The sequence below is a fragment of the Dryobates pubescens genome, chromosome 8, assembly GCF_014839835.1.
Source record: "Dryobates pubescens isolate bDryPub1 chromosome 8, bDryPub1.pri, whole genome shotgun sequence".
Classification (NCBI taxonomy): domain Eukaryota; kingdom Metazoa; phylum Chordata; class Aves; order Piciformes; family Picidae; genus Dryobates; species Dryobates pubescens.
The window spans coordinates 24206796-24233252 of record NC_071619.1 but is presented as its reverse complement, the minus strand read 5'-3'; the positions used below and the strand labels follow the sequence as shown (position 1 = coordinate 24233252).

At 38.1% G+C, this 26457-nt stretch overlaps 1 protein-coding gene across 4 annotated transcripts in view; it reads left to right on the top strand.

Moving 5' to 3' along the window:
* The window catches only part of RASGEF1A (RasGEF domain family member 1A), a 161623-nt gene extending 137420 nt beyond the window's left edge, over positions 1-24203 (top strand). For all 4 annotated transcript variants that reach the window (XM_054163764.1, XM_054163762.1, XM_054163761.1 and 1 more), the window contains 12 exons: positions 486-665; positions 7027-7155; positions 11822-11959; positions 15308-15529; positions 15813-15887; positions 16124-16216; positions 17849-17951; positions 18236-18315; positions 18849-19040; positions 20114-20237; positions 20484-20556; positions 21573-24203. In XM_054163764.1, coding sequence (XP_054019739.1) covers positions 492-665; positions 7027-7155; positions 11822-11959; positions 15308-15529; positions 15813-15887; positions 16124-16216; positions 17849-17951; positions 18236-18315; positions 18849-19040; positions 20114-20237; positions 20484-20556; positions 21573-21597 — 1428 coding nt within the window. In that variant the 5' untranslated portion in view covers positions 486-491 and the 3' untranslated portion in view covers positions 21598-24203. The remainder of the gene's footprint in view (positions 1-485; positions 666-7026; positions 7156-11821; positions 11960-15307; positions 15530-15812; positions 15888-16123; positions 16217-17848; positions 17952-18235; positions 18316-18848; positions 19041-20113; positions 20238-20483; positions 20557-21572) is intronic.
* Positions 24204-26457: the final 2254 nt, after the last annotated feature.

The following is a 26457-nucleotide window of genomic DNA, read 5'->3' as shown; positions in this document are numbered from 1 at the left end:
TCCTGCTGTTTCCAATGGTATCTATACATAGGTAAATACTCACTTTTGTTGGGACCTGTATTACATCTAGATATAGAAGTGGTGAGGAATTTATCATCATGTCAAGCATTTTGGCCAAATATCTGACTTCAGAAAGAATAAGAAAAGGGACATTAAGGCACAGGATGTTTAGTAGAGCTCTGCTTTGATATCTTTGGAATTCAGGAAACATTTTGCATTTTCATCTCTGTATGGTTCTATGCACAAACAGCCAGAGGAAAACTGGGGAGAAAGAAGACAGTGAAGACAATTCTTATGGTTTCTGCATCTACAGCCTCAGTGACATAGTTTTAAAGCCAGCTTGCACATGTGCCACTCCTTGATTCAGAACTCAGCTTGGATGTCCAGGCTGTGTTCAGCCATATACTCGGTGCCTCTGAAAACCCCCTGCATAAGACATTCTGAAAAAAAAGCTTAACCCTCTCTTTCCCCCCCAACTTCTGCAGGAAACTATGCCCCAGACACCAATATTTTCCAGCATGCTTGGTTCCAGTTGTAGTGGACAAGTGCAGCCAGATATGGGAGAAAGGTGTGTGGACCCTGTTTATCAGGATGGCAACCTTGTTTCTGGATCACTGGAGGCCTTGATAGAGCACCTGGTGCCCACTATGGACTATTATCCAGATGTAAGTAGCCACTGAAGGGCTTTTTTTTCTTACCATGGTTTTCTTGTGTTAGTATCTGGATTGATGCTTCCTTAAGAATTTCTACCTCACTGATTCAAGGTTAAGATACAGACTGAAGATGCATTTATTTTACATGCAGTATTTATTCACTGAAGATGTTGCTGAATGGGGATACTCTCTGTTTTTAAATAGAAACACTCGTTAGATAAAGCTATGTTGAACCCAAATGGGTGCTTTAAGAGCCAATTAAAAGCAGCATTAGCCACAGATTTTTCAATCCTCATAAGCTGCTTTAGCTCTAAGGCAGCCAAGAATTAACTACTAACCAGCTCCTACCTAGGGAAGCAGACCTGAAATGAGCTCTAGTATTTTTTCCGTAGTTTTCTATGCATCTCCTACTTAGGCCATTGAAAAAAAAAAAAAAACAAACAAAAAACCAAACAACACCCAAAAAAACACCAACCGACCCCAAAAAACCCCACCACAAACCCAAAATAGATTTTAATTAAAATGCTCTCTTTCTCATGACATTTTAGAGGGCCAGCACTGTAATGTATGTTCTTGAACTTGAAAATGACTTTGCAACTGATGAAGCATACTCTGTGCAGTAAATTCCAGGACATTATCAAGAGATCACTTTGTCATTTAAAATTACCCCTTGTACCCTTTACCAAAAGGTGTTATTTAAATAATTTGCCAAAGATCAGAGAGGCTCTATGGTGTATATTCCATTGAGCTCTGAAAAAAGCAGCAACTAGAGCAGAAGCATCCCAGCTCTTGCTGAAGAGAAGCAAGGAATTGGGGGAAATTGAAATCACTAGTAAGCTGCATGTTCAATTCAACACTTGCATGATAGAGTATGGCTCACTACTGCATTATGTTTGACAGTCTAATTTGTGTAGAACTTTTCATTGTTTCACATCAGTCACAATAAAGTCCCTTCAAGCTCCCGTGTATACCCTTCCCATCTTTACAGTCAGTATGCACAAAAAGGGAACTTCCTATATGAGAACTCAATGAGTAAAAGCAGCAGAATTGCCAGCAATCACATCAGCAGAATATTAAAAGCAAAACCAGGATGGTTTAGTGTTGCAGTTCAGAAGTAATCTTAACCCTTGTGTTTAAATATGGCTAGTAAAAAATTGTATTATCTTTGACAGACTCTTAGTATCAAGTCCTTTATTAGACACAGAGGAATAACCATTGTTGGATTTAAAATCTGTGGTCCCTGCCTCCAAATGCATAGTGCAGAACAGTTATGCAGAAGAAAGCAGCAGATAGGGCTGATACGGTTTACCAGTGGAATAGCTTTAGGCTGTCGTAATTAAACCTTCCAAGGAGTCACCTTGTTTTGTGTGATACTAAAATATATTTACTTGCTGCTTGAATTTCTGGACTATAGCTAAGTTTTTTAAGTAGCTGCTAATGCACTCCCTTATTGTAACTTCTAACAGATCTATTTATAACACAGCTACTCTGAAAATGGTTCCATAAAGTGAGCATGACTTAAAGGGTCTATGACTTATTTTGGAATGCTGCTAGTTTCCATGGTGCTATCATCCCATACCCACTGGTGCAAGGGAGGCATTGCAAATCAAGCAGTCACAGACGCCACCCTGGGAGGATGCAGTTTAAATAGACAGCAAGCCGACAGCTGAGAGATACAACAGAGGCAATCATGGTGTCCGGGGAAAGAGAAATGGAAAACGGCATTAAACCAAGTTCATATCCTCTACAGGAGGACACATTCTTTTAGTTAAATCACACTACTCAATTTAGCTGAATTAAGTATAAAAAAGAGTATATAAATAGGCTTTGAAGACCATAAAGAAGGGGCTGTATTTGAGTCATCTTCAAATCCCAGTTTTCAGGTTTTGTTCAGTTGCATGTTTGTACTGAATTTCATGCTCATTTCTGCTTTTAGGGAAGTTGCTACAGAGGGTGATAGCCATTTATGCTGATAACCTGTCAGAAGAGTAGCCCGTACTGTATGTTCAAGAGAAAGGTATAAACACCTCTCAGTCTCCTGGCTCTGGTTACACATACAAATAAAAGCAGCAAGGTATCACCAAGTAATTTGCACAAAGAGAAGTTATTGGTAATAGTAGCAGAGATAACCTTAGAGTAACATATCTGTAAGTGGCAGTATTCATCCAAATTTTTGGGTTAAAATATCTGAACACAGTGATCTAGAAGGCATTCCCACCTGTGTGGAAATTAAGCTAAAGATCACAGTAACCTTCCAGACAGGAATAAAAAAAGAGGTGAGGGAGAAAGCTAACATAGAATATCTTTCTGTGCTGGTTACAGAGGCAAAACAAAAATGTATTTGCAGTGTTGGCAGAGCACAAGTCAGGCAGGGGAGGAAGGGAAAGATAAGGGCCTGCATTTGTGTGCTGCTGCTCTTTTGGGGCTTGTTTGTGTACAGGGACTTTTTCAGCACATAGAAAAATGTATACTCATGAGACAGAAGAGTTCGGGAGGTTAAGAATGGAATGTACCAGTCTGCAACCCTTGTGCCCGAGCAAGAAAACATTTCAAGAAAGTATTTCACAAACAAGAACTTCCAAGATGAGCAGTGAGTGCACAAAGAAAAGTTGGTGGGGTTTTTTTTTTCCCTCCTCAAGAAGTCATCAGTGCATTCTTGGGTTAGAGAGCAACAATTCCTTCTTTAGTCTTGTGCTCCTGCAAGCTGTCTCTCTCTCTCTTTTTTTTTGTTTTAATATAATTCAACTCATCTCTTAGCAACAACTTTAGGCACTAAAGGAATCTGGCTTCTTATTCTGTTGTAAAGCGCAAGCCCTTTTTGTGTCAGCTTATGTTGTTCCAAGTGCAGAAAAGATTATATATTTATTTTTTTGCCTCTCCTCCCAGATACCTGTCACTTTTGTGGGATAAATGGACCTTAACTTTCAATCTCATAGTTTATGGAAACATTTCTTACTCAAAACAGCTAGCTTCTTAGCTAAATGTACCTTCTCTAAACTGTTGTCTTCATGATCAGAAGACTGACTACGATTGTAGGTTTTTACACTGTTACAGTGTTTAGCCTACATGTATAGTAGTACAGGTGCAAAAAATCACAGAAATCCTCAATCTAGATAAGGCATGTGACATCATTATGAAATATTTCCTATCTAAAACAACTGTTTCTAAGCCCAGAGACCTACTACTAAGCTGAAATGTATTGCTTAGTTCAGCCTGACTTTTCTTTATTGGATAGAGTGGCTATTAGAAGAGAGGCAGGGAGATGGGGGTCAATACTGCTGTCAGACCTATAATTTTTTGTTTGTTTCCTAATTGCAGTTACTCCTTGTCTATGCCAGCATAAGCAATACATGTATTAAAAAAAAAAAAGCCACAATTAGCTACCAATATGTTGTAAACCAGCATATCTTCATTGAAAAAGAAAATTATTCCATTATGGTCAAAGTACTGAACCTCCTTCCAATTAAGTGACTTAAAAGATTGAATGAGAATACAGTAGATGGGTTTCAGAAGCAATGATTGTTTCTAAATGGTGGTAGTCCTGTGTCATCTGGGAAAGCATTACATAGGTCCAGTACAGATATTTCTGTTTACAGAGAAACAGAGAGACATCAGAGACAAGTACTCACTTGTATGGCCATTCATCTTCCTGCATCTTGCCAGTTTGGTACTTTTTTGAACATCATATAAAACCAAATAAAATCACAAGTCATCTAAGTAACAATTTTCTTGCAGTATAATGCAAGGGAAATGATAGTCTGAGGGGAGCTTTCTCAAAGTCACTTTGGATAAACGCTGTCCCACATCACACAAACTTCCACAAGGAGACCAACACTAGAATTAGTATGAGAAGCAAAATTATATCCTTTCCTTAAATAATGCATTCCAGCTTATCAGAGCAGAGGTCATTGGCAGGGCATCGTGACTTAAGTTTTGGTTCCCTGCTACTTAACACATAGATATATTTTTCAGATAGGCTTCTAAACTCCCAGAGAGGAATGTAAGCAAGAAGTTTCTGATGGCATCGAAGTCTTTTTTTCTTTTCATTTTCCAGCTCTCTCAAATGTAAAATACAGTAAAAGTGAGGGCTGCTTCATGTTTCCAGAACAAAAGTTTTCATACAACCCAGTGACAGCTGACACACTCAATAGCTAAACTCCTTTCCCATATAGTTCAGATTCCCAGTTTTAAGTTCAGGGACAGTACTGATAGAAGTGAGCACAAAAGTTAGGTGCAAAACATAACAGAGGATAACCAGGTGTAACTTAAAACACAACAACAATGAAACCAAACAAGCAAAAACGCTCAACCCCTCCGCAAAGATCTCACAACCCATCACTACTCTTTATCTTGTTTTCATTCTGAATAGGGAGCATACCAGTTTTGGGATCACATACATAAAAGATTTTTTCCTATAATACAACCAGGCCACCTTTTGTGAATCAGGTTAGCTCTCTGGCCTAATTTTAGTGCCCAATGTACTGCCACATACTCTACTATAGATTTTTTATAAAGCTTCTCCAAAGATGACACATTATGAGCTGTTCCCCGATGCAGACACAAGAACAGCATTGAATTTTATTTTTTTCCCCCCAATAACTTCAATTTTTTGTCATTGTAAATATTAAAAAAAAACCTCTCTGAAAGTCTGGAGAGAGCCACAATTTGTGCCTGTGTGGCATCAAGAAGGGAGGCCGTGCTGTCAGTGTCCTGTTGCTGCCCTGGCCACCTGCTCAGAAGTCACCAAGAGCCTAACTGTTAGATAGCCTCAACTATTCATCTTCTGCAGGCATCAATGGAAGCACTACCCAGGAACCCAACACAAACTGTCCATCCAGTTAACCCTTCCCCTCTCTTCCTCTACTCATAAACAATAGAAAAGACAAAGACTACAGATTAACTTCAACATCAATTGTAGAGAATTAATGCTATTCCTGATTTAATACATGAACCCCAGTGCTAATAAGATATCCAAATGAGAGTGAGTATTTTTAAACATCTCTGTTGTATCATTAGTTTCTTCCACAAGCTCAGGACAGAGTTGAATGTTTAATAGATACATGCTTACTCTCTTATACTGTTTATGTGCTCCCAGAACACTGATTTCTAGTTAAGTCATTTTGTTTTAAAAAAATACAAGCAAGTGAAAAAAAAACCACAAACATACATTGCTTCCCCTCTACTTCTGATATTTGGAGGGGGTTAGTGCTAAATTAATATTATAGGGCACACTGACTATTGAAGTAGAAACTTTTCCATTAACAACACTTTTTATTGTGATTAGAGAGATAAACACCATAACCTTTTTGGAGTCCTAAAGATACCATCAGCTCTTAACTACAAGTGTTTTTTAGAGCAGCAGAATTTAGTAGCTAATAGTAGAGATGCCATATTTTGGACAACTACTCTTAATTAAGATTTTAGATGGCTCAATTCACTTGCCCAGTCCAGGATGGTATAACACGTACTGTTTATTTGCACACTTGGCTGTGGCCTGCCAAAAGACATTGCTAAAAACAGTTGACAGTAGCACTGCAAGTCTAACAGTTAATTGGAATCCATTGTCAAGAAGCCTAAAGGAGCAACAGGAGTGCTTATGAGATGCTGCTGTCATTACTCAGGTCATTACATTCAAATACAGAAGTCAAGTTTCAAACATTGAAGCAAGACTAGCTTGAAGGCATTCTCACTTTTAACTAAACTATCTAGAGTATGATTTGGAACACAGTGCATTACAGCTTTTAAAATACAAATGGAGAGTCTGTTTCTGCTGAAAAATAATTGTTGGCGTTTATTAGCAGTGTTTATATTCAAAAGACTGAAACAAGCCCCAAATAGTCAAGCTTAAAAATAAATTGTTGTCACATGGCCACAGTCAAAGCTAAAGCTTGTGTAAGTGATCGTGGGCAAAAGGAACCAAAAAAACTCATACATGAAGAAATTACAGCTGTGGTTTAGAATACACATGAAGCAGTTTTCTGGAGCTCAGTAAAAACCAGTCACTCTTGAAACAAAGCAACAGAAGTAGTATTGTTAAAGAGAAACAGCACCCCACATTTGACGTATTTCACTTGTCTTTTTGGTGAGCAATGACCAGTTGGGCATATTATGTTTAGCATTTTAAAGGGAAATAAACTGGGAATCTGGAAACACCACACTTAAGAGCCTTGAAGCCTACAGCATTTCCTTGTAACAGCTCTAGAAAAGACCACCATGTTTCTGGAGACAGGAAAAATTATAAGTTTAAATGAAGGAGAGTTACATTTGTGGTTTATGTAATAGGTTTTCCAGGGAAGATAGCTTATTTTTGCTGAAGTTACTGAGCTTATTAGTTTGGTCTTGTTTTCTTTTTTTTCTCTCTCTACTTTCACAGAGGACTTACATCTTCACTTTCCTGCTGAGCTCACGAGTCTTCATTCACCCACATGAGCTCCTGGCTAAAGTAGGGCAGATCTGCATTAAACAGAAGCAGCAGCTAGAAGCGGGGACTGAGGCAGAAAAGGTAAACAAACCATTATGTCCTTCAGTTAGCTGTGTTACTGTCATCGTATTTCCCATACTCTCCTTCTCATTGTAAAGCTGAACAGATTGATAAAGAATAAATTGAAATTGTAACTGGCACGTGCTGCTGGAAGCACTTCTATTTGGGTCGTCTTCCTTGAGGTGCTGTTGCTTCTTTGCTGGCCACAAACATAGGTTGCATACTTTATTATCAGTGGGATACAGTGGCTGGAAGTATAACTTTGCTCATAAACTACAGGTCAGTTGGAGCAACGTGTACCTGCCATGAAACCTGTTCAGTAAGTCACTACACTTTTGGGCTTTCATCAACTTAAGTCTTTCTTGAATCCAATTCCCCTTTCTTGTGTCACCTTCACCACCCTATTAGAGTGCTCTACTGGACGTTATTGATTTGGTGTTTCAAGTTGGTGTGACAATAAATCACAAAGTTACCTCCCATGAAAAGCAAGGGATGCGCTACTTAAAATTGTAGTCTAACATGTGACTGCAGTTTTACTGCAAAAAAATTAAACCAAAGTTGAGTCATTTTATGACATGCACTTAAATCCATCTAAATCTCACTGTTATGGAAAGCTTGTGTTGAAGGGCTGTTGACTAAAATTGAAGTACCAGAATAGTCCAAGCTGATAGGCAGTGACAGAAACAAGGATGAAATCAGCAAGTATTTGAAGATCTTAATTGTTCAAATTCTGGGCATGTTTTGAATACATTCTTCTACGTTGAGAAACTGCATGTTTACATTCCTAATCTTCAGCATATAGATAGATAGTCCCCTTTTGTTTTCTCCTTGGTGTCTCATGACTCTGGGTGGGGAGCACAAAAGGTAACCCTGTGGTTTGGCAATACAGAGTTTGTGACAGCAACACTGACCTAAGAGCTTCTTTCTCCCTTACATTCCTGGGGTGCAGTCTCATACTATGTCTCAAAATGACTCCACAGGAAGCACTAACCACTTTGTGAAAAATATCACTTTCATCTAGGTTAGTCCCCAATCTGCTTGCTAGATAGCTATGTGACTTGACATGTAGGTGCTGGGGAATTGAAGGTGATCAGAGAAGGAAAGTAAAAGAATCTTTGCATTCAGAGGTGGTAATAGTTCTCATCACCACTGCCAAACAAATTCATGACTGATCAACCTCAAACTGATTCTGTACAAGTTGTTGTGGTCCCTAGCAACATGCAACTGGCAGCAGAGGCAGGAACTTGTAAGAGATGCTGGGACCGTCTGAACAGTTAAATTGAGAAAGGCTGACCTGTGGACAAATGAAGAAGACTTTGCAGTAGATTGTGTCCAAATACATATGTGAAATACTTGGATTTAAAAATAATGGGATATAAGATGAAACCTTTGGGAATGAATACATATGGAGATACTAAAATGAAACATCTGTGGACTAAATCACTGGGCTCCTTAAAGATCAGGTATTAGTTGTAAAGTAGTAGTATTCTGTTTTCAGCAGATGTGTTAAAAAAAAAATAATCAGGACTTCCACACTGAAATGAAATAGCATTATGTCCTGGCAGCAGTATATAAAACAGAGTAGCTCGTATTCCAGACACACGCACTCTTACACCTTCTGCTGATGTTTTGGAAATGAGCCTACGAGAAAACCAGCAAACAGGAGGGTGGCAATAAAACATGAATGTTTTGGGGGGCTGCTTTAATTTACATGCTGTGCTGGTTGCTTTTCCTACTATGCCCTTGATCCATTCCTACCCTATTCATATAAACTGTAATTTATTCCAGCCCACTGAACAGATTTTTTTGGGAAACACTACACAAACTTCTGACATCCCTCTCAAATGACTACTGTACTTTACAGTAATGTGTCTGTATTGTCTTAGGGAGTAGTCTGTCCATTAGCATTTGCAAACATCTGTGTTTCTATCTAGCAACAAGTAAAAGCTCAATTCACATGCAGCATAGAAATTCTCAACTCTATACACTATGTATTTGCAGTCATAACTTAATGTGCTATCATCAGCTACCAGAACCTTCTTAAGTGGTCTGTAGCAGGAAATAGCTGGCAAAAGTAGTTTAAAGCAGCTCTGACAATTTCTGACAGTTTACTCAGGCAGAGGAGCTGGGTGACTTGTCTGAATAGCGTGAGTTGAACATGTGGCAAGGAGCCAGGCTTTGAGGTTATACACCACAGTACTTACCATTCCTTCGTTTTTTTACATAACTGGCTAGCCAAAGAGTCCTATAGACAAACCAGAGAAAAGTGGATTTAAAATAAAAACATTCTGAGTTCTACTGGAGTCCTTTTGGCCACTCATAGAATGGAAGGATTTCAGCATATTATGACATCAGTTATAATGTACAAATCAGTAGTTAAACTTGACCATAAAGGATAAAATTCAACTCTCTGTGAGTGCATTAGAGACTGGAAAGACCTAAACAACATTGTCACAGAAAAAAGGCACTTGTATAGTATTTATTTAGTGGAAAAGCCTGCCAGAACTGTGGTGCATGATCTCTGCAGTTTGGGACTATTTTTTTAAAAAGGCAAAGAAGTAGGGACTGAAAAGAGAAAGCAGAAATTAATTGCCATGAAGCTTGTCTTGCCTGGGTTGGAATGCAGAACCCTCTTCAAGAAAGATGATTTCTCTCAGTTTTTGTCATCAGTAAGTTCTTTTTAAAACAAACAAAAAATAAAAAAATCAAAATGACGCTCATAACTAGGTCACGTGCATGAAACCTCCCTTTCCTACAAGCACAGTAATGCTATTGCCTCCCTTTCTAATTGGTGGCTGTTTCTCAGTTCTGTCTGTCTTACCTTACACACAACAGGGCTTATCCACAGGAATGGGACTACAGGAGATGGAGTTTGGTAGGTTTATTCCAACTGTGACTACCCACATAACTGATTTCTGTTTAGGTTATCGCGAATTATGTGTCTCAAGACAGCCACACTGCTTTGTGTTTCCTCTGAGCGCACATGAAATGGGACTCTAATTTTGCTACATTGATGTTTTTAGTGTTGCTCTCAGAAAGCATACCTTACTTTCATGAACATTAAAAGCCCCTGCTAAAACTTGAAGCTTTTTTGCACCTGAAGAATGATTACATGAAAAGTAATGTGGTTTGCAGTTTGTCTTGTACCAGATGCCTGGCTTTTCACCATGAAGGAAGCAACCCTAGCAACTCATCAGCAGGTATATGAGAAGTCAGTGTTCAGATGGATGTGCCTGCTATAAAATAAGGAAGGATTTGGAAACCTTCCTGCCTCTATCCCTCTTCTTTTTTTCAGTTTCTAGAATGAAAAATAAAGGACAGCCAGGATAATCAGTACCAAACCCCAGTTCTGTAGCAGCTTTTGGTAAACAAAAGTGAACCAGACACATATCTGTTAACATTAATTGAATGGAAGCATACTGACTGACTGAGCAGTTATCTATCATCACCTACTGATTATTTTATAATGTCAAGTTCCATGCATTTCTTAGTAAAGAAGTATAAATTATCATTTCCCCAAGGCAGATAACAATGGGAGTGTGTGGAAAACAGACAACTCTAATGTGGAACTCTATCCCACAGTTTAGAAATAACCTGAAGCTTAGTGTGGTTGACTTTTGGTTTTTATTAAGTTGGACATACTATGATCAGATGATGTTTTGGCAAGAATTCCTGCCAACTTCTGGAAAACATTCTCCATTGTCTTAAAAGAAAGCACACCAATTTCCTGTAGTGACACCCACATGCTAGGCTGCTTTCTGTAACCCCCAAGAGGCTGATGGAGAATACAATGAGGAAAGCATGCTCTGTGTGTGGAGAAGGAAGTGCTATGTAGTAAGACTTCTGTAGCTTGCACAAGTGGGAATGTAAACTTCCGTTTTCCTCTGTGCATCATGAGTGGGCGGATAAATATAGCTTGAATTAAGTTTTGATTCTTGTTCATTAAGGGTTCTTAGCACTCTCACTCCCCGAGTGCTCCCTTGGATTTACTGATGTTGGTCTCAACTGCTATGATAGTGGAAAAACCAGCATCCACTTCAGGTCCAACTGGTGAAAAGCCTTAAAAGATTCATGAATAACAGAAAAAAATTTAGAAAATAGCTCTCTTTCCTCTTTCTGTTGTTGACAGCTTTTTGAGTAAGAGCCAATACTTTTTATTTTCAAAGTCCATTTTGATTTAGATGTCATGGATAGAATGCACACATCTTTCCTGTCATTCACTTAGTCTAATATACAGCTCAGTCTGGAGGGTCTGATAAATTTTGTAGAACAAAAATGTCTTTGTGAACATTTCTCATGAGAGATGTTTGGCAGAGTGCTGCAATTTGTATGCATTTGAATTCAAATACTAAGGTACTGCTGCCTCAGCATAAATCAGCCTAAGTTCCAATAACTTCAATCAAGTAAGTCACAAACTATTCTGTCATCTTCCTGGCTTTAAACAACTAACCTGGGAAATACCTTTGAAGAGTTTGTGAAAAGACATTACCAAGATATCATGAAAGGAAGATAAATCATATTATTTAGGAATCTGTCCCACAGTTAAATATGGGGTATTTTTATGCCCTCCACATACTACTAATGCAAAGTAGGGGTCTAGTTTTCTGGGAACCTCCTTCAACTAATTTATTCTGCAGTCAGAAAGGCCTGTGGTAACTGATCAGCCTTTTTTCTTTTTCCCCCCTAGGCAAAGCTGAAATCCTTTGCTGCCAAAATCATTCAGCTCTTGAAGGAATGGACTGAAACTTTTCCCTATGATTTCCAAGATGAAAAATCCATGAAGGAGTTGAAGGAGATTGCTCACAGGATCACACAATGTGATGAGGTACGAGTTGGGCAGGGGAGAAAAACAATACGTGTCAACCTTTATATATAGTTAATCATATTATATACAAACTCTTGCTTCTCCATGCAATATTTTCTAAGTGAACTGCAGCAGCAGTTGCTAAGCTGTCAGTGTAACTGCAGGACATGAGCTGAGTGATGAGCTTAATGGTCCATTAGCAGAAACTGTCTGCATATAATCACTGAGTATAAGAGGAAGAGACAAAATAGTTACGACAATATGAAAAATGTATGTAGTGCAGAAGGAGAAAGGAAAGAACAGTAACTGCAAGGGCATAATATAGTTAACTTTCATCCATTGTACTTCATTACTAATCTGTACATCTAAGACTCACAAGACATACCAACTAATTGTATCTAGTGTACTCTCGCTCAAAGGTGAAGATGCTGATAATTTAATAGTTCATTCCTATCTCCTAGCATAATCAGCAAGTATTTTGTTGCTATGTTTCAGGTTACACAGCATTTCTACAAGAGAAGTTACATTTGAACTCTGATAGCTAGTCAAGCAGCAACTTGAGTTTCTAGCCTATGAAGAAAACTACACCTCACAAAAAACATTTTTAAAGCAAACTCAACGAAAACAAGGGCTTGTAGTTTTCTGGGAGTTTGGGGCCGGCGGGGAGCTTGGTTGCTTATTCTTTTCGCAGAGAGGAAGGGAGGATTTTTTTGCCCCCAACACTCAAACTGTGTTCTTTTCTCATTGAGAAAGTCACTGTAACTACCAGTAGACAAACGGAAGGATCTAATCAAGACCTACAAGGGAATTGTGGAGTTTTCATATGAACATGAAAGCTTACTTATACAGAAGTAGAAGCTTCTCCTTGTTTTTAAACCCACAACTTCAGGATGTTTTTGAGAACAATTAGCAGGAAATGGGAAGACAATTATGTTTTTGTTGATTCAAGTACAGAGGGAATGAAGAACAACAGGTTTGACGGCATTACATGAATCAGTGATAGGACACAATACAATTAGGTGTTACCAAGTCGTCAAAAGGAAGCATGATACTTTTGTTGCATCAGTAAAGCTGTTTACCTGGACTATGAAAATGTCAGTGCCTTAGTAGGAGGGGAAAAGGAAATAGGATTATAACGTCCCTTCTATTCCCATTGTAGACCGGGGCAAACAGGTGTATGCTGACAGAGATACTACTGTGAAAGGGGGATTGGCAGATGTTTTGCTTAGTGTCTGTATCTTCTTATTTAATTTGTCTGTTACTTTGAACTAGAAAAGTTGTGGCCTTTTTTCCTCTTCCCTCCCACTCTGTTATATATGAATAAATTGTCATTTGAGAAAAACACATCATGGATTGGCTCAGTGCTCTGGTGTCTGAGGCATCTGATGACATCCATTGATTACAGCATCACGGTATTTATCCCCTTAACAAGGCTGTAAGTCAAGTTTGATTAGTGAAGAACTATGCCACATCTGACCCCTAGGAGACATAATTTGGCACTGACAAAAAGCAGTTCTTGCTCTCAGTGTTTATTACCACAAGAAATTACCCATACTGTGCTTTGGCAAGATAATGGTTTGGGGGGTTATTTTGTATTTTAGAAGGTTTTCCACATCTCCTTTTGGTCACCATTCTCTATACGTAAGGTAGAAAGTCAACTGAGAACTCACACAAATCAGTCAGGTGCTTGTCCTAGTGGTGTCAGACACCATGCCAAATAACTCTGACTGTAGCTACAGTTGTGCTCCAAATGAAGTACAAATGTCTTGCTTGAGCTCAGAGAAGGACAAATTATTGTACACTCATTGACTTATTTTCCATAGTTGTAAGAAAATACAGTAATGAAAAAAAAATTAAAACTTCTAAGGGCAATGCACTAATAAATTCACAATAGCAAGCCACTGGTTTTCATGTCACTGTAGGTTTTTTTCACCTTCACATAGTATGTGCAATGCTTTCACCTTCCTTCAAGTTTGATTCTCTGTAATACATATCTAGAAATCTTCCTCCCAGACACATGGCATAGGTCAGACATAGCAGCTGAAGTCAAATGATTTATGATAGAAAGCTCAGTATACTAGAGAGCAGAATTAATGCTTTCTTTTAGTTACCCCACCACGCTCACTTGGCATTTCTAAACATTGTAGCATGATATCAGAAATGGCTCCAGCCAGCTGCTGTTCAGCAGTAATCCAGTTGCTTCAAGATGAGCTACACTGCCTTCAGCTTTTCATTTGATTTCACTTGGGAGTCAGATTATTGCCTTGTAAAGCAACATTCTGACACTGTTATTGCTTAATTATAGCATGCAATATACAAGTATCTGGTAGTCATCCTCTCTCACATCTGCTACATAATTTCAGTCATCACTGCACATTAGTGGGTTCTTTGAGTGATCACAGACTCATTGCAGTTCTTTCCAGTGTATTCAGTGTACTGGCAGAAACCAACACAGCAGGTTGTTGGATAACAGTTAACTTTGTGGCTGACTTCGAAAGAAATAATTTGCATGAAAGTAAGAAAGAGGAGACTGACTGTCTTTAGTAGAATTAGTTTTTCCAGCAGCAGAAAGAACAGGGTCAGAGAACCTGGGTCATTTAAAGCACTAACAGGAGGAGTAGGAAAGTGATCAAGTTAGCTCTTCTCTCTGAGATCAGGTTCGAAATTATAGACAAATGTCTATAGGACAAATAGTCAATGGCAGAAATAATTTCTCTTGCTTCAGTTGTCAAAACACTGAGTGGATGGATTGTATTCCTATGCCTCTACCAGTATGTATTATTATTGATCCTATGCTTAAAATCTGCACCTGATGAACAGGAAGGCATTTTAGTTGTCCAAGAACATGATGTATATTGTGCTTTTAACTAAATCTTTGGATGCTAGTATTTCAAAGTCAAGTCAGAGTATTTTAGGAGTAGGTGCCTGGAGAGAGTCCACTGGATTCTGCCTTTGCTAAACAAACTTGATGATCAGCGAGTCTGATCAGACCGCAAAAGAGCTTTTTTGACACTTGGTGCACAGAGGATCCAAGAAGCTTTATGCAAGCAACTCAGCCACCTTTCACTATACCCATTTTTTTAAGGCGTTGACATAAGCACCTCTGAAATGGGTTACTAATCAAAAACTGCTGCAAGAAGCAGATAGGCCAAGCAAATGAAACAAAATAGGGAAGGAAGGCAGGCATAACAACCTTGCTATGAAGTTGTGTGGGCAGTGAGGACAAGTTCATTTGTCACAGGATGATTAGCTTGGCCATGATGAAAATGAATAATAGGCATTTATTTTTCCCAGATAGAAACTCCTTAGTATTCTGTGTCTGCAAGAGTTAAAGAGGTTTATCAGTCATTATTTCTGCTTTTTGTTTAGGAAAATGGAACCATGAAAAAGATCATTAGCCAGATGACACAAACTCTCCTGATGGCCCTCTCTGCACGGAGCCAGTATCAGGAAATCAGAGAGAAATTCCGACAACCTGTTACCGACAAAGGCACCATCCTCAAAACCAAGCCACAGTCAACTCAAAAGGACATCCTGAGCGTGTGCTGTGACCCTCTGATCTTGGCACAGCAGCTGACCTATATTGAATTGGTGAGACGTTGATTTGTATGAATGATTTAATTTTCTATTTATTAAATATTACTATACTTATCATTGTGATTTTTGCTATGGCTTTGCTAAAAGCTTCTAATATTTTAATCAGAAAACACCAAGTAATGAAAAGACAGTTAGGAACACCAATAAAAACACCTCACATGTCTGCACTGAAGGAAGCTGAAAGCTATCAAAATCTTCTCTTAATTTTGGCTTCATTGATGCACTTTGCACTGAACTCAGTCTGTATGGTGACAATATCTTATCTCTCCAAACACAGGAAAGGGTCAGCAACATCTACCCAGAGGACCTGATGCAGATTGTCAGCCACATGGACTCCCTGGATAATCACAAGGTACAGTAAAGGGTATGGAGGGGAAAAAAGAAACAAAAAATAACCAGAATAAAGAAACGTCATAGTTGGAACATAACCTGTGCAAGAAAGGCTGACATATTCTAACCTTCAAGGTCATGCCTTCAAGAGATACTTAACAAGATTTTATTAAGACATGAAAAGGAAGCTTATCCTTTGGCATGCTGGCTTCATCACAATACAGGACAGAATTAACATGCGGCTTGTTCTCTTACCAGTGCCGAGGTGATGTGACCAAAACCTATAATTTGGAAGCTTATGACAATTGGTTCAATTGTCTCAGCATGCTGGTGGCTACAGAGATTTGTCGGGTATGTATTTGTAGAAAACAAGATAGCAAAGTGATCCTGGCTTTAAGGATGAAAGGAGATTTAAATATTAGCAGTGCAGTTAAAGATAATGGCCTTATTCAAGCATTAAATGATTTGCATGGCTATGTTTGGCTTTGTGTATATTCTCTGGTTGTGTGTAGCTTCTGAGTAGAATTAATCATGCAGTGAAATGGAACTTCTGTGGAATTTGAGTTTGGAGCTATTTTAGATAATCATGTTTAAATGCAGACAGAAATAAACAGGTGTCCTTCCTTTACATTTAGGTATCATTAACACTGTCATATATTCAGGGGTTTTTTGTAGAGAAATCAGGAATACACTCTTTTCAGAATTAAGGGGAGAACAGCCTTTTTAGAGGTTAAAATAACTTCTATCCTGTAATAAGCAAAGGAATGGAAGGTATACTGGCTCAGAAACACCTGCTCCTCCTCCCCATCTGTACTTTGTCTTTTTAATTTCCTAGTAATGTGTACCAGTTACAGCAAATGGGAAATTTTCTCTCTATTCCTGCTTGGTCAGTAGCCCTCTTGTGGATGTCCAGGTGCCTGCTCAGTTTTGTGAAAGTTTGGTATATCAATCCTAATCTCTTCAGATTTCCTGCTTGTACAAAAGCTTATTACAAAACCACACCAAGACATCTTCCAAACCTGGCTGGTATGTCTACTACAGTCAAACTGTTTTAGCATACCTAAGGCCTAAGCGAAGCCATTGGTACTGAGCCATTTTCTCTTGATACAACAAAAACAAGTATTTAGGTAAGAAGGTTGTTGGTTTGGGTTTTTTACCCCCTGTTTTGTGGGCTGCATTTGGTTGTGTTTTTTTACCTTCTTGAAAAGGAATTCACTGGTGAAGGGAATAGACTGAATTTCTAGGTCTAAATATGAGAAAGATTTTGATGAATGAATCTAATCTAGGCAATTATATTTTTTTTTTCTTTTTTTTTTTAAAGAGAAAGATTGATGGCATCTGGAAACAAAGTTTTTGAGATAGTGCTGTGTATTAATTTTCCTTTGCATTTATAAAAGAACCTGTAAAGTAGATGTTCAGTGTCACTTGTTAGATACTTTCCATGTTTTTGCATGACTGAGAAATTGTATATTTGATCATCATCACTACCTGCTCTCTAGAGGTCATTTTAAGTGTGCACAGTGAAATGTGAAAATCAGAACATTGCAATTGTTCTCTTTCGCAATGAGGTTACATGCCCCAGTCTTAAGTGTGTTTACTGCTTTCCCCCCTATTTCAGTGGTTCCAATTTCTTGTATATATTCTGATACCAGCTTCGTATTATCTCTCTTTCAAAGTAACAGGAAATTGCTGAAAGTGTCCGGCTTGTTTATAGGAGATTCTCCAAGACATTGAACTTTCTGTATAAACAAAAATTTACCTCCCCACAACTAGAGAAATAGCTGAGAGTAGCCCCAAATACTTCTGCTATTTTATTAAAAATTACTCTTAACAAAATACCCTTAGGCCTATATATAGTAAGATTTAACTGGATAGAGTCTTGAAATACCAGTTCAATCAACCTGTTACCATGATTTTAACTGAACATCCCATCCAAAATTCAGGCCATCCCTTCCCTCTCAACAGATGTTGTTGTTTTTTCAGGTTGTAAAGAAAAAGCAGCGTACAAGAATGGTGGAATTTTTCATTGATGTGGCAAGAGAATGCTTCAATATTGGAAACTTCAACTCCATGATGGCTATTATCTGTGAGTATCCATAACACAGACAACAAAACACATTCCATTTACAACCTGACTGGCAAGACTATGCTTTTACTTGCCCTAAATTGTCTGACCACATTAGCAGGCACATTTCTGCAGGGGCAGTATGTACCAGTGACAGATTATGGTGGGTAAGTTTCAGCTGCAACTTTTGTTTGTCAAGCTGAACTGCCTTCCAAAACATGTGGTGCTGATACATAAATACAGAGTTGTGTTAGCCCTATTTTTTTTTCAGCTCAGTTGTTTCTCTCTTTGTCTCTTCTCTTCAGCTGGCATGAATTTGAGTCCTGTGGCACGGCTAAAGAAAACTTGGTCCAAGGTCAAAACAGCCAAATTTGATGTTTTAGAGGTATGTATAAAGTTTAGATTTTGCGTAGAAATAACGTCAAATAGTTTCAACCAAATGTCCCCTGGATGTTTGGGAGGGCACTTCTGAATTTCAGACTCCCTGCTTGCCTGCAATAAAAGATGGATGCAAGTCTTCTTTCTTTCTCATATTTTTCCCAATTTAAGATCAAGGTTGTCTTCCTTCAAGCGAGTACCATTTTTCCACCCTTAAAACTAACTAGAGTACTCCATCTAGTGGAGATGGGAATGAAAACAAAACTACTTCCTCCAATAGTCACTTGGCATTTCCTTTCAATCTTCCATTAACCACTGGAGCAAAGCAGAGATACAAAGTCAGTACAGAACCCTGCTTTCAAACAAGACATAAATTATCAAAACCTGATTCCAGACCTGGTCAGTAGAACGTGTTCTACCTGGAAAGTTTAAAAAGGGGCCTAACGACTTCATTAACTCTGAAGCCATAACTCCGATAGTTAGATCAAAGAGTTTTCTTAGAAAACATGGATTACTTGACTGCCTGCCTTTCCCCTCCAGCATCACATGGACCCATCCAGCAACTTCTGTAATTACCGTACAGCCCTGCAGGGAGCAGCACAGCGATCTCAAACCGCCAACAGCAACCGAGAGAAAATTGTCATCCCAGTTTTCAACCTCTTTATTAAGGATATCTACTTCCTACACAAAATACACACAAACCGCTTGCCCAATGGGCAGATAAACTTCAAGGTAGGACCTTGCTGTTAAAAACTGTAATGCTAGTTAAACACTGGGCATTATAAATATTTGCTGCTTTTGAACTTCTAGCTGATTATGTTACCAATTCCTTTAGCATTGCTGTGATCTAGACAAAGAAATATCATTATCTAGGGGAAATGCTGTCACCAAACCTCTGAAAGCAAGCACTTCCTGTTGCCATGTTTGTGTTAAATATCCAGCAAATCCACAATTAAATACAGACAAGAGAGTCCCTAACACTGGTGGAATGTAATTGCTTTCAGTTAAAAGGCTTTAAAATGCACGAAAATAAGAGACTTTTTTGTTAGTTTTATGTGACATGGGAGAGATGCATTGCAAAAAAACAAAAGTCACATAAGCAGAACTCATGTACTCATGTATTTAAAATAATGAACTTGAAATCAAAAGGTGTTAGAATTTCAGAGTACCACATATGATGGCAGACAAAATTTTGCCATTCCTCAGCCATGTAACCTGCCTTATTTCAGAAGGGACTAGGGAAGCATAAGGCAGTAAAGAATGGAAAGTAGGCTTTTGTGGCAGCAAGATATCAGAACAAATTTTAATGGATAACTTCACCCTGAATCATCAGCATTACCTGATGTAAGGTTATTGGGTTAGTTAGCTGTAAACACTACATACTATCAGCAAATGGTAATTAGAAGGTCTTCAAGGCAGCTTTTGAAGGTTCTGGATTCTCTCTCCATGACTAGCAAACATACAAGTCCAAAAGACCACACTCCAAAAGTCAGAGGTTTTCTAAGTTTTTTGCCCTTGTTAAGGCTGAGGAAGGAGGTACACAGAATATACAAGACAAACCCTAAGTAGTTTTTAATTTCTTAAATTAATAGGGATACTCTGTTGTAAACTTGAAAAGTTAACAGGTGAGGAACTGGGAGCAAGACGGGAAGATAAGTGGGAAGAAAAAAGGATAACAAGGATACAGACTGAATAAAGGATAAGAGAAGCGGGAATAAGAGGCTCTGGAATTGAAGCAAAAGAGATAATATTTGAATAAAACCCAAATATTATTTTAATAATATTATTTTAATTACCTCATGTAGAAATTCTGGGAAATTTCAAGACAGATTCATGATTTCCTGACATGGAAGCAGGTTGAGTGCCCTTTTGAAAAAGACAAGAAGATCCAGAGCTATCTACTCACAGCCCCCATTTACAGTGAAGAAGGTAAAATCCTTAACATTATAGTGAGTCTTCCTACTTGTTGAAATGCAGAATACATAGATTAAAAAAAAAATAAACATGCAAAAAAAATATACTGAGTATGTATTATCACATCCATATTGGCTTGTGATAAGAATTAACTTGATTATGAAGTCTGCTAAGTCTCACATACTATGTTGTAATAATTTGGGGGGGTTCTTTTTCGGTTATAGAACCTACATATCTGATTGTTCTTATTTTATTTACTAGCTCTGTTCATTGCATCCTTTGAAAGTGAAGGTCCAGAAAACCACATGGAAAAAGACAGCTGGAAAACACTCAGGTATCATCAGCTTCCTCCCTTCTCTTTGCCTACCCAGCTTAAATCCATTTTGGCCCACATAATTTTTCTTCTAAATTCACATTTGAAAAAAAAAAAAAAAATCAGTGGGGCTTGGATTTTGATACATCTCCTCCAGCCAGATTAGTTCAGGCTGCAAGATCACTATAAAAGAGAATTTGCATTGTTTAGGTTATCAAATACAGTAAAAGAATCTACTGTTTGTAGGAGTTTTCAGACATGCTTTTCTCAGGGGAACAAACATAGAGATACTAAGAAGCAGCTATCTTTTATCATCCCTACACATCATATAGAAGATGAAATTTTATATGGATGTTCTAATTTTCAGCCTACTCTCAAGGGAGAAAGTCTCAGTGACTCCTCCCTCTTCCACACAAATGATGAGATAATTTAGATGTGATTACTTCTAATACTGAGGCCATAACAGAAAGAGAGATTTAGACCTTTGTAAATCACATTAAACATTTAGATTTGCCGTGTCTACAGCACTTTGTAAATCACATTAAACATTTAGATTTGCCGTGTCTACAGCAGGTAAAGAATGAAGACATCTCTATGCAACCCGAGCTGCAGTTGAGCTACATCACAACCATGTTGTCCTAGAGAAGACACTGTTTCTGAGTGATCCCAGCGTTCCTTAGGAAATCCACATAAGCTTTTCACTTAGGGCATCCATGCAGCGTACATTATTGTATTAAATCCAATACTGTTCAGCAGCGATGTTTTAGGATGACTGAGGAACATATATTATTTGCCTAAGCGCATCCTAAGAGCCTCAAGTCATGTTGCAAAAGTTAAATTTCATTTCATTTCAAGTTAGCATCCTTACTGGAATTTGTAGAGATGTATTCCAGTTTATCGCAGTTGAAAAGCTCTCCCTTGAATAAGGCTTCCAGCTAATAATACAAGATAGGTCTATTGCCAACCTTTACCAAAACTGTAAACCTTTCTGTCATGACAGAAAAGATAATTTTACTTTTTATTCTTTATTCTGCTAGGACAACTCTGCTTAATAGAGCCTGAGATTTTCGGAACTGATCTGCACACTTTGAAGCACAGCGAGTGAACGTGTTTTTACAACCTGAAAGACTTGGACTGAGCTAAGAAAGACCTCACTGGCTGAGGTCTGTTTTGTATATACAGTAACTTTTATGAAATAAAACGTGGTAAATATTTCACATGTCAACCTTAAGGCACTTAAGTGAAGGGTTTTGGGTTTTTATTTTAAATACAAGGGCAGGGCCCTGTTCTCAGAGACGAAATGTATCACGGGAGATGGTACCCCTGGGGAGATCTTATTCTATCAGCATCCAAATTTTTATTTTTTATTACTTCCGCCAAAATTAAAACACACATCCCAACTAAAGCCAGTGTTCAGGTTAAATACTCCATTGGACTGGTATCCTACAGAACACTCAACCTGTCTCTCTAGCTTTGAAGTGAAGGGTCTCCTTCAAATCAGTGATACTGTTCACATGTGTTAGTGTTTGCAGAGTCAAGGCCTTAGACATCCGCAGTGAATGTTTTCCTCTCCTCCATCAGAAAATAGTGCCTTACAAGGTACTGATACTGTTTAGTGTACCTTCTATTACGCTGGACTGGAAGTAAAGAAGATAAAATTATGGATGTCTTGAAACCAGCTACAATGTACTTTTTACATAAAACGGAGAATATGGCACAGGAAGTAGAGTATACCTGCCTGTAACATTGATGGTGCAGCAAACCTATTTTTGTTACACGATTTAAAAGATAAGATGAGGTAACTGCTGGGGTATGTGCGTTTGTGTGTGAGTATGTGTGTGTGCATGTGTGAAGATGCACACGTCTTAAGTTTTAATACTTCTAGGAACTATCCTTTAAATTCTGGCTGTCAGAATAGTTTGTGTTCTCCTTGTTAAAAATCAGGGAATTTTTTTTTTCCATTTTGTTTTAAGGATGTCTAATCTAGATTATCTCTGCAAAACAGGCTCAATATGTTTTCTCAAAAACAGGTTTTGAAAAATAAAAATTATATGTGAGCTAGGGAGAGGGAAGTGAACTCAATGTAAAGTTAAGGCTAAAATTTCAAAAGCAGCTTAAAAAGAGTTCATCACTACTGAAATGGTCATTTAATTCCCTCATTTCCTTTCAAAATGCACTTAAATACAATTACAGTGAAAAACAACTTATTAGATTTTTCTAGTATTTTGCAAGACAAGATTAACTGTCTGACCCAGAACCCATTGAAATCGAAGGGAAAACATCATAAGATATTGGTCAAACCTTTGAACTCAGGTCACTGTCAAAATTAGAGGAAGATGCACTGATGCTTACCATTTCCAATTTCTCCTTTTTAGTCATGAGTTTACACCTAATTTGGCTACCCGAAGGAGCATCTGAGAAACTTATGTTAAGACTCAAGGTACTCGTTTCAGGAAAAAATACATAGTTCAGGACTTTTTCTTCTTTCTTAATTCAGAGATCAGGTGAGAAAGAATAGGCTCAGATGATAAACTATTTTGTCAAATAAATTATTACCCATCAGTATCTGCTGTCCTTTCCAGTAATTGTTGTCTCAAAGCCTGAATATTTGTGAAGATAATGACCTGATCTAAATAGTTAGACGGCCCTCTAGTGCTTACAGTAGTTACAGCCTTCATCATAGAGCCTCACAGAGGACCTCTGCACAAGCTTCTTTTAATATGATCAACTCTAAGTAGATCTTATTTTATCTCATTCTGCCTTGTACTGAAGAAGGGGCAAGATGTCCTTGACTGAGGGTCTGGTTCAATCCAGCCCAGTAGACTCACTCTCCTTGCCGAGTGCCTACAATCAAAAGCAGAGCTACTGTTTCATGTAGCATCTGCAATCAGTAGTAAAAAATTATTTGCTGTATTGGCCCTGCAGTACAGTGAAAAATTAAAGAGCCTTCCCTCTTTCCCTGTTCCACCTGCCCCTTTGAAAGATACTTAAAATTAGAAGAGTAAGTTGGGGTATGGATAGAGATAAATGAACATTTTGCTATTCCCATAGCATTGACGTCAAAGAGAAACAAAAGCAAGTTATGCCATGAAGAAGGAAGAAGTAGAATACTGTTAACAAGAACAGCCCAGAAAAAAGGGAAGGGACAATTCTTATGATCTGCTGCTATTTTTCCTGTGCTGAAGTACTGATCTTCAGCCCTGGATTAGAGTAAGAATATTTATACTGTATTATTACAGTGTTTTGCACTTTCAGAGATGTTCTAGCTAGCAACATTGTTGGACACTAAAAGAGGGATTGTATATCAGCTTTGTTTATGTAATTGAAATTTAAAAGGGACGCTTAAAATTTAAGAAAAAAATATATATTTGAAATGCAATTTTAGAACTTTCTGTAAATGTATTTAAAGAAAGCTTTCACATGAATGTGCACTTCACTGGTCAATCAGTCCTAGTATATACTTGAAATCAATGCAGTATCCACATTGGTTCCATTTTATTTTTCCTCCCTCAGTTTGATACGTTACTTCAATACTGTGTTTTGCTATTCTGAGCTGAAATGCTAAATATAAAGCTGTACCATAAAGCAGGATATTCTGTGTTTGACTGGATGTGCTTGCATTAATAAAAAAGAAAAACACCAACTTGCTTCAACCAGACTTAACTTTTTCCATCGTTCCTTTTCACTTGCAAACTGATGAAGCCAAAAACCAGCAGCTAAACAAGGTGAACCAACCGTAGAAGGTGATGTAGCAGTAATCAACCAACTGGTTTGTTTCTTATAAAGATACATTATGAAATATTTAAATATCTTCCAGCAAAGGCAAGGGCAACACTAAAACAGTAACATGCTGTCACTTCTAATAAGCTTTCTAAAATAGCATTTTCCAGATTTGATACAGCGTCTGCTGAATAATGTTTTCTTTCTCTCAATGAAAGTGATCAATGGCACCACTGTGGAAAAACATTTTACATGTTCTAAGACTTGAATTTTATGGGGGTTTTTCCCTCCCACATGTTTATCATTTTAACAGGAAAGCAGAGAAATGTTTGCTGGCTGCAGCACAGTGCAGGGTTTCCTGTAGCAATATTCTGTTGACATTTCAGTGGTTACAACCACTACCCTACTTTGCTGAGGCAAAACCACTTCTCCAAAGACACACTGGGCCTGAACAAGCACAGAGCCGTGAAGAGATTCCAGCTTTCCTAACATGCTCTCCCAGTGCTACCCACACTACCTCTTTTCTCAGAGATAGAAGCCGTAGAATAAAATAAATCTTGAAAGTACAGGAGCTCTGGAGGCCACATAAGCATTTTTAAACTGTTGAACACTCTCCAGGGAAATTCTTTTGATAACCAGACATACACAACAGACTCCCAGATTAGAACAGTACCACTTTCAGTCATCATGGCTCATTAGAAAAGATAATGATGTTTACCAGTATTAAGAAAACAATCAAACAGACAAGAGTCTTCCTGATGGCCAGATCACACTTGTAATTAATATGCATATCACATCCTTAAAAACTTACTTCCAATTATGTCCCATGCAGTCATTAGGATAAATTAACTATTTACACAGGCACAAGAGTAAACAATAAAATTGCTTTCTAGGCACTTTGCTGCCATTAGAGCACAACACAGTATGACAAGCAGTAACTCAATGCCAGCGAGATCTCTTCAGTTATGTTAGCAGCAATTTATCAAGTTAATAGTTTCCAAGAAACAGCTTCCTTTTAGCAAATAAATCACATAGCAAAAATTCAGCTGACTATTGAGCTGACTACAGATATTAGTATATCTTTTGGAGACCAATCAGTAATTCTTACGAGGATGTGCAGACAGATCTTCCCTCTTTAGTCTGCTATAATTTTATCAGGGCACCCCCAGCTTCCCAACTAACCAGAAAAGGCTGCAAATAGTGTATACAGGGCTGGGCAAACAGTGAAATTCTTTGCAAAAATTTAATTAAAAATAAATACCAGGAAGACTTCATCCTAAACCATTAGTGCATGCTATCAAGGAAGCTTCCAGACCAGTGCAAGTATTAACAGTAGTTATTTTCAAGTTATTCTTTCCATGCTTGTCCCTGGAAAGGCAGAACCGGGAGTGCTTTGTGGGTTTGGCATATATCCTACAGTCCTCCCCTCAGAGGCTCTCTAACAGTTCAGAGTTTTTTTTTGCCTTCCTTCACTGCTCCCCCCAGGGTGGGCCTAGGAAGAGAGAAACAACATTTGAGGGGGTGTATTTCTGCAGTAATTTGAACGTACAGTCTGAAGTGCAACCTTTTCTCTAACATTAATCTTAACAGTGTTTCTTATATTTCCAATGTTGTCAGCTATTTCTAACAGCAGTTTTGTGGCTTGTTGATACCACATTCAGCTTTTGCACAGAAAATGGACACAGCTGACTGCTGCAAAATAGCTTTGGGATATTCATTAATTTTTGTAATGAAATATTAAAAAGCTCCATTTTTATGTCACACAGGGAATGCTGATACAGTCTCAGACAAATACTCTGCCTTCTCCTCAAGGGGTGTGATGAGGAAGAAATTAAAACCACCAGGAAATGAAATGTTAATTTAAAAACAGTAAGGCAATAAATATACTTTCTGTTCCACTGGGATGCATACCTTATGATATTAAGAATACTTAGCTTTCTAACAATTAATAATAGAAAGAAGCACTTGTATCTAATATGTTATGTAATGAACTGTGTTTGTCAAAGTACACAGTTGTACAACAGTACACAGCAACTTGAAACTATTAGTAACATCTACCAGAAGAAAAAAAACACAAACCACAACCAATCAAAATACAAACAAACAAGAACCCCAAGTCCCAGAGCTTTTGTCAGGCACAGGATTCCTCTTAACAACCCCACCACAATGCAAGGCATGGAGACCATGTCACAACACTGAAAG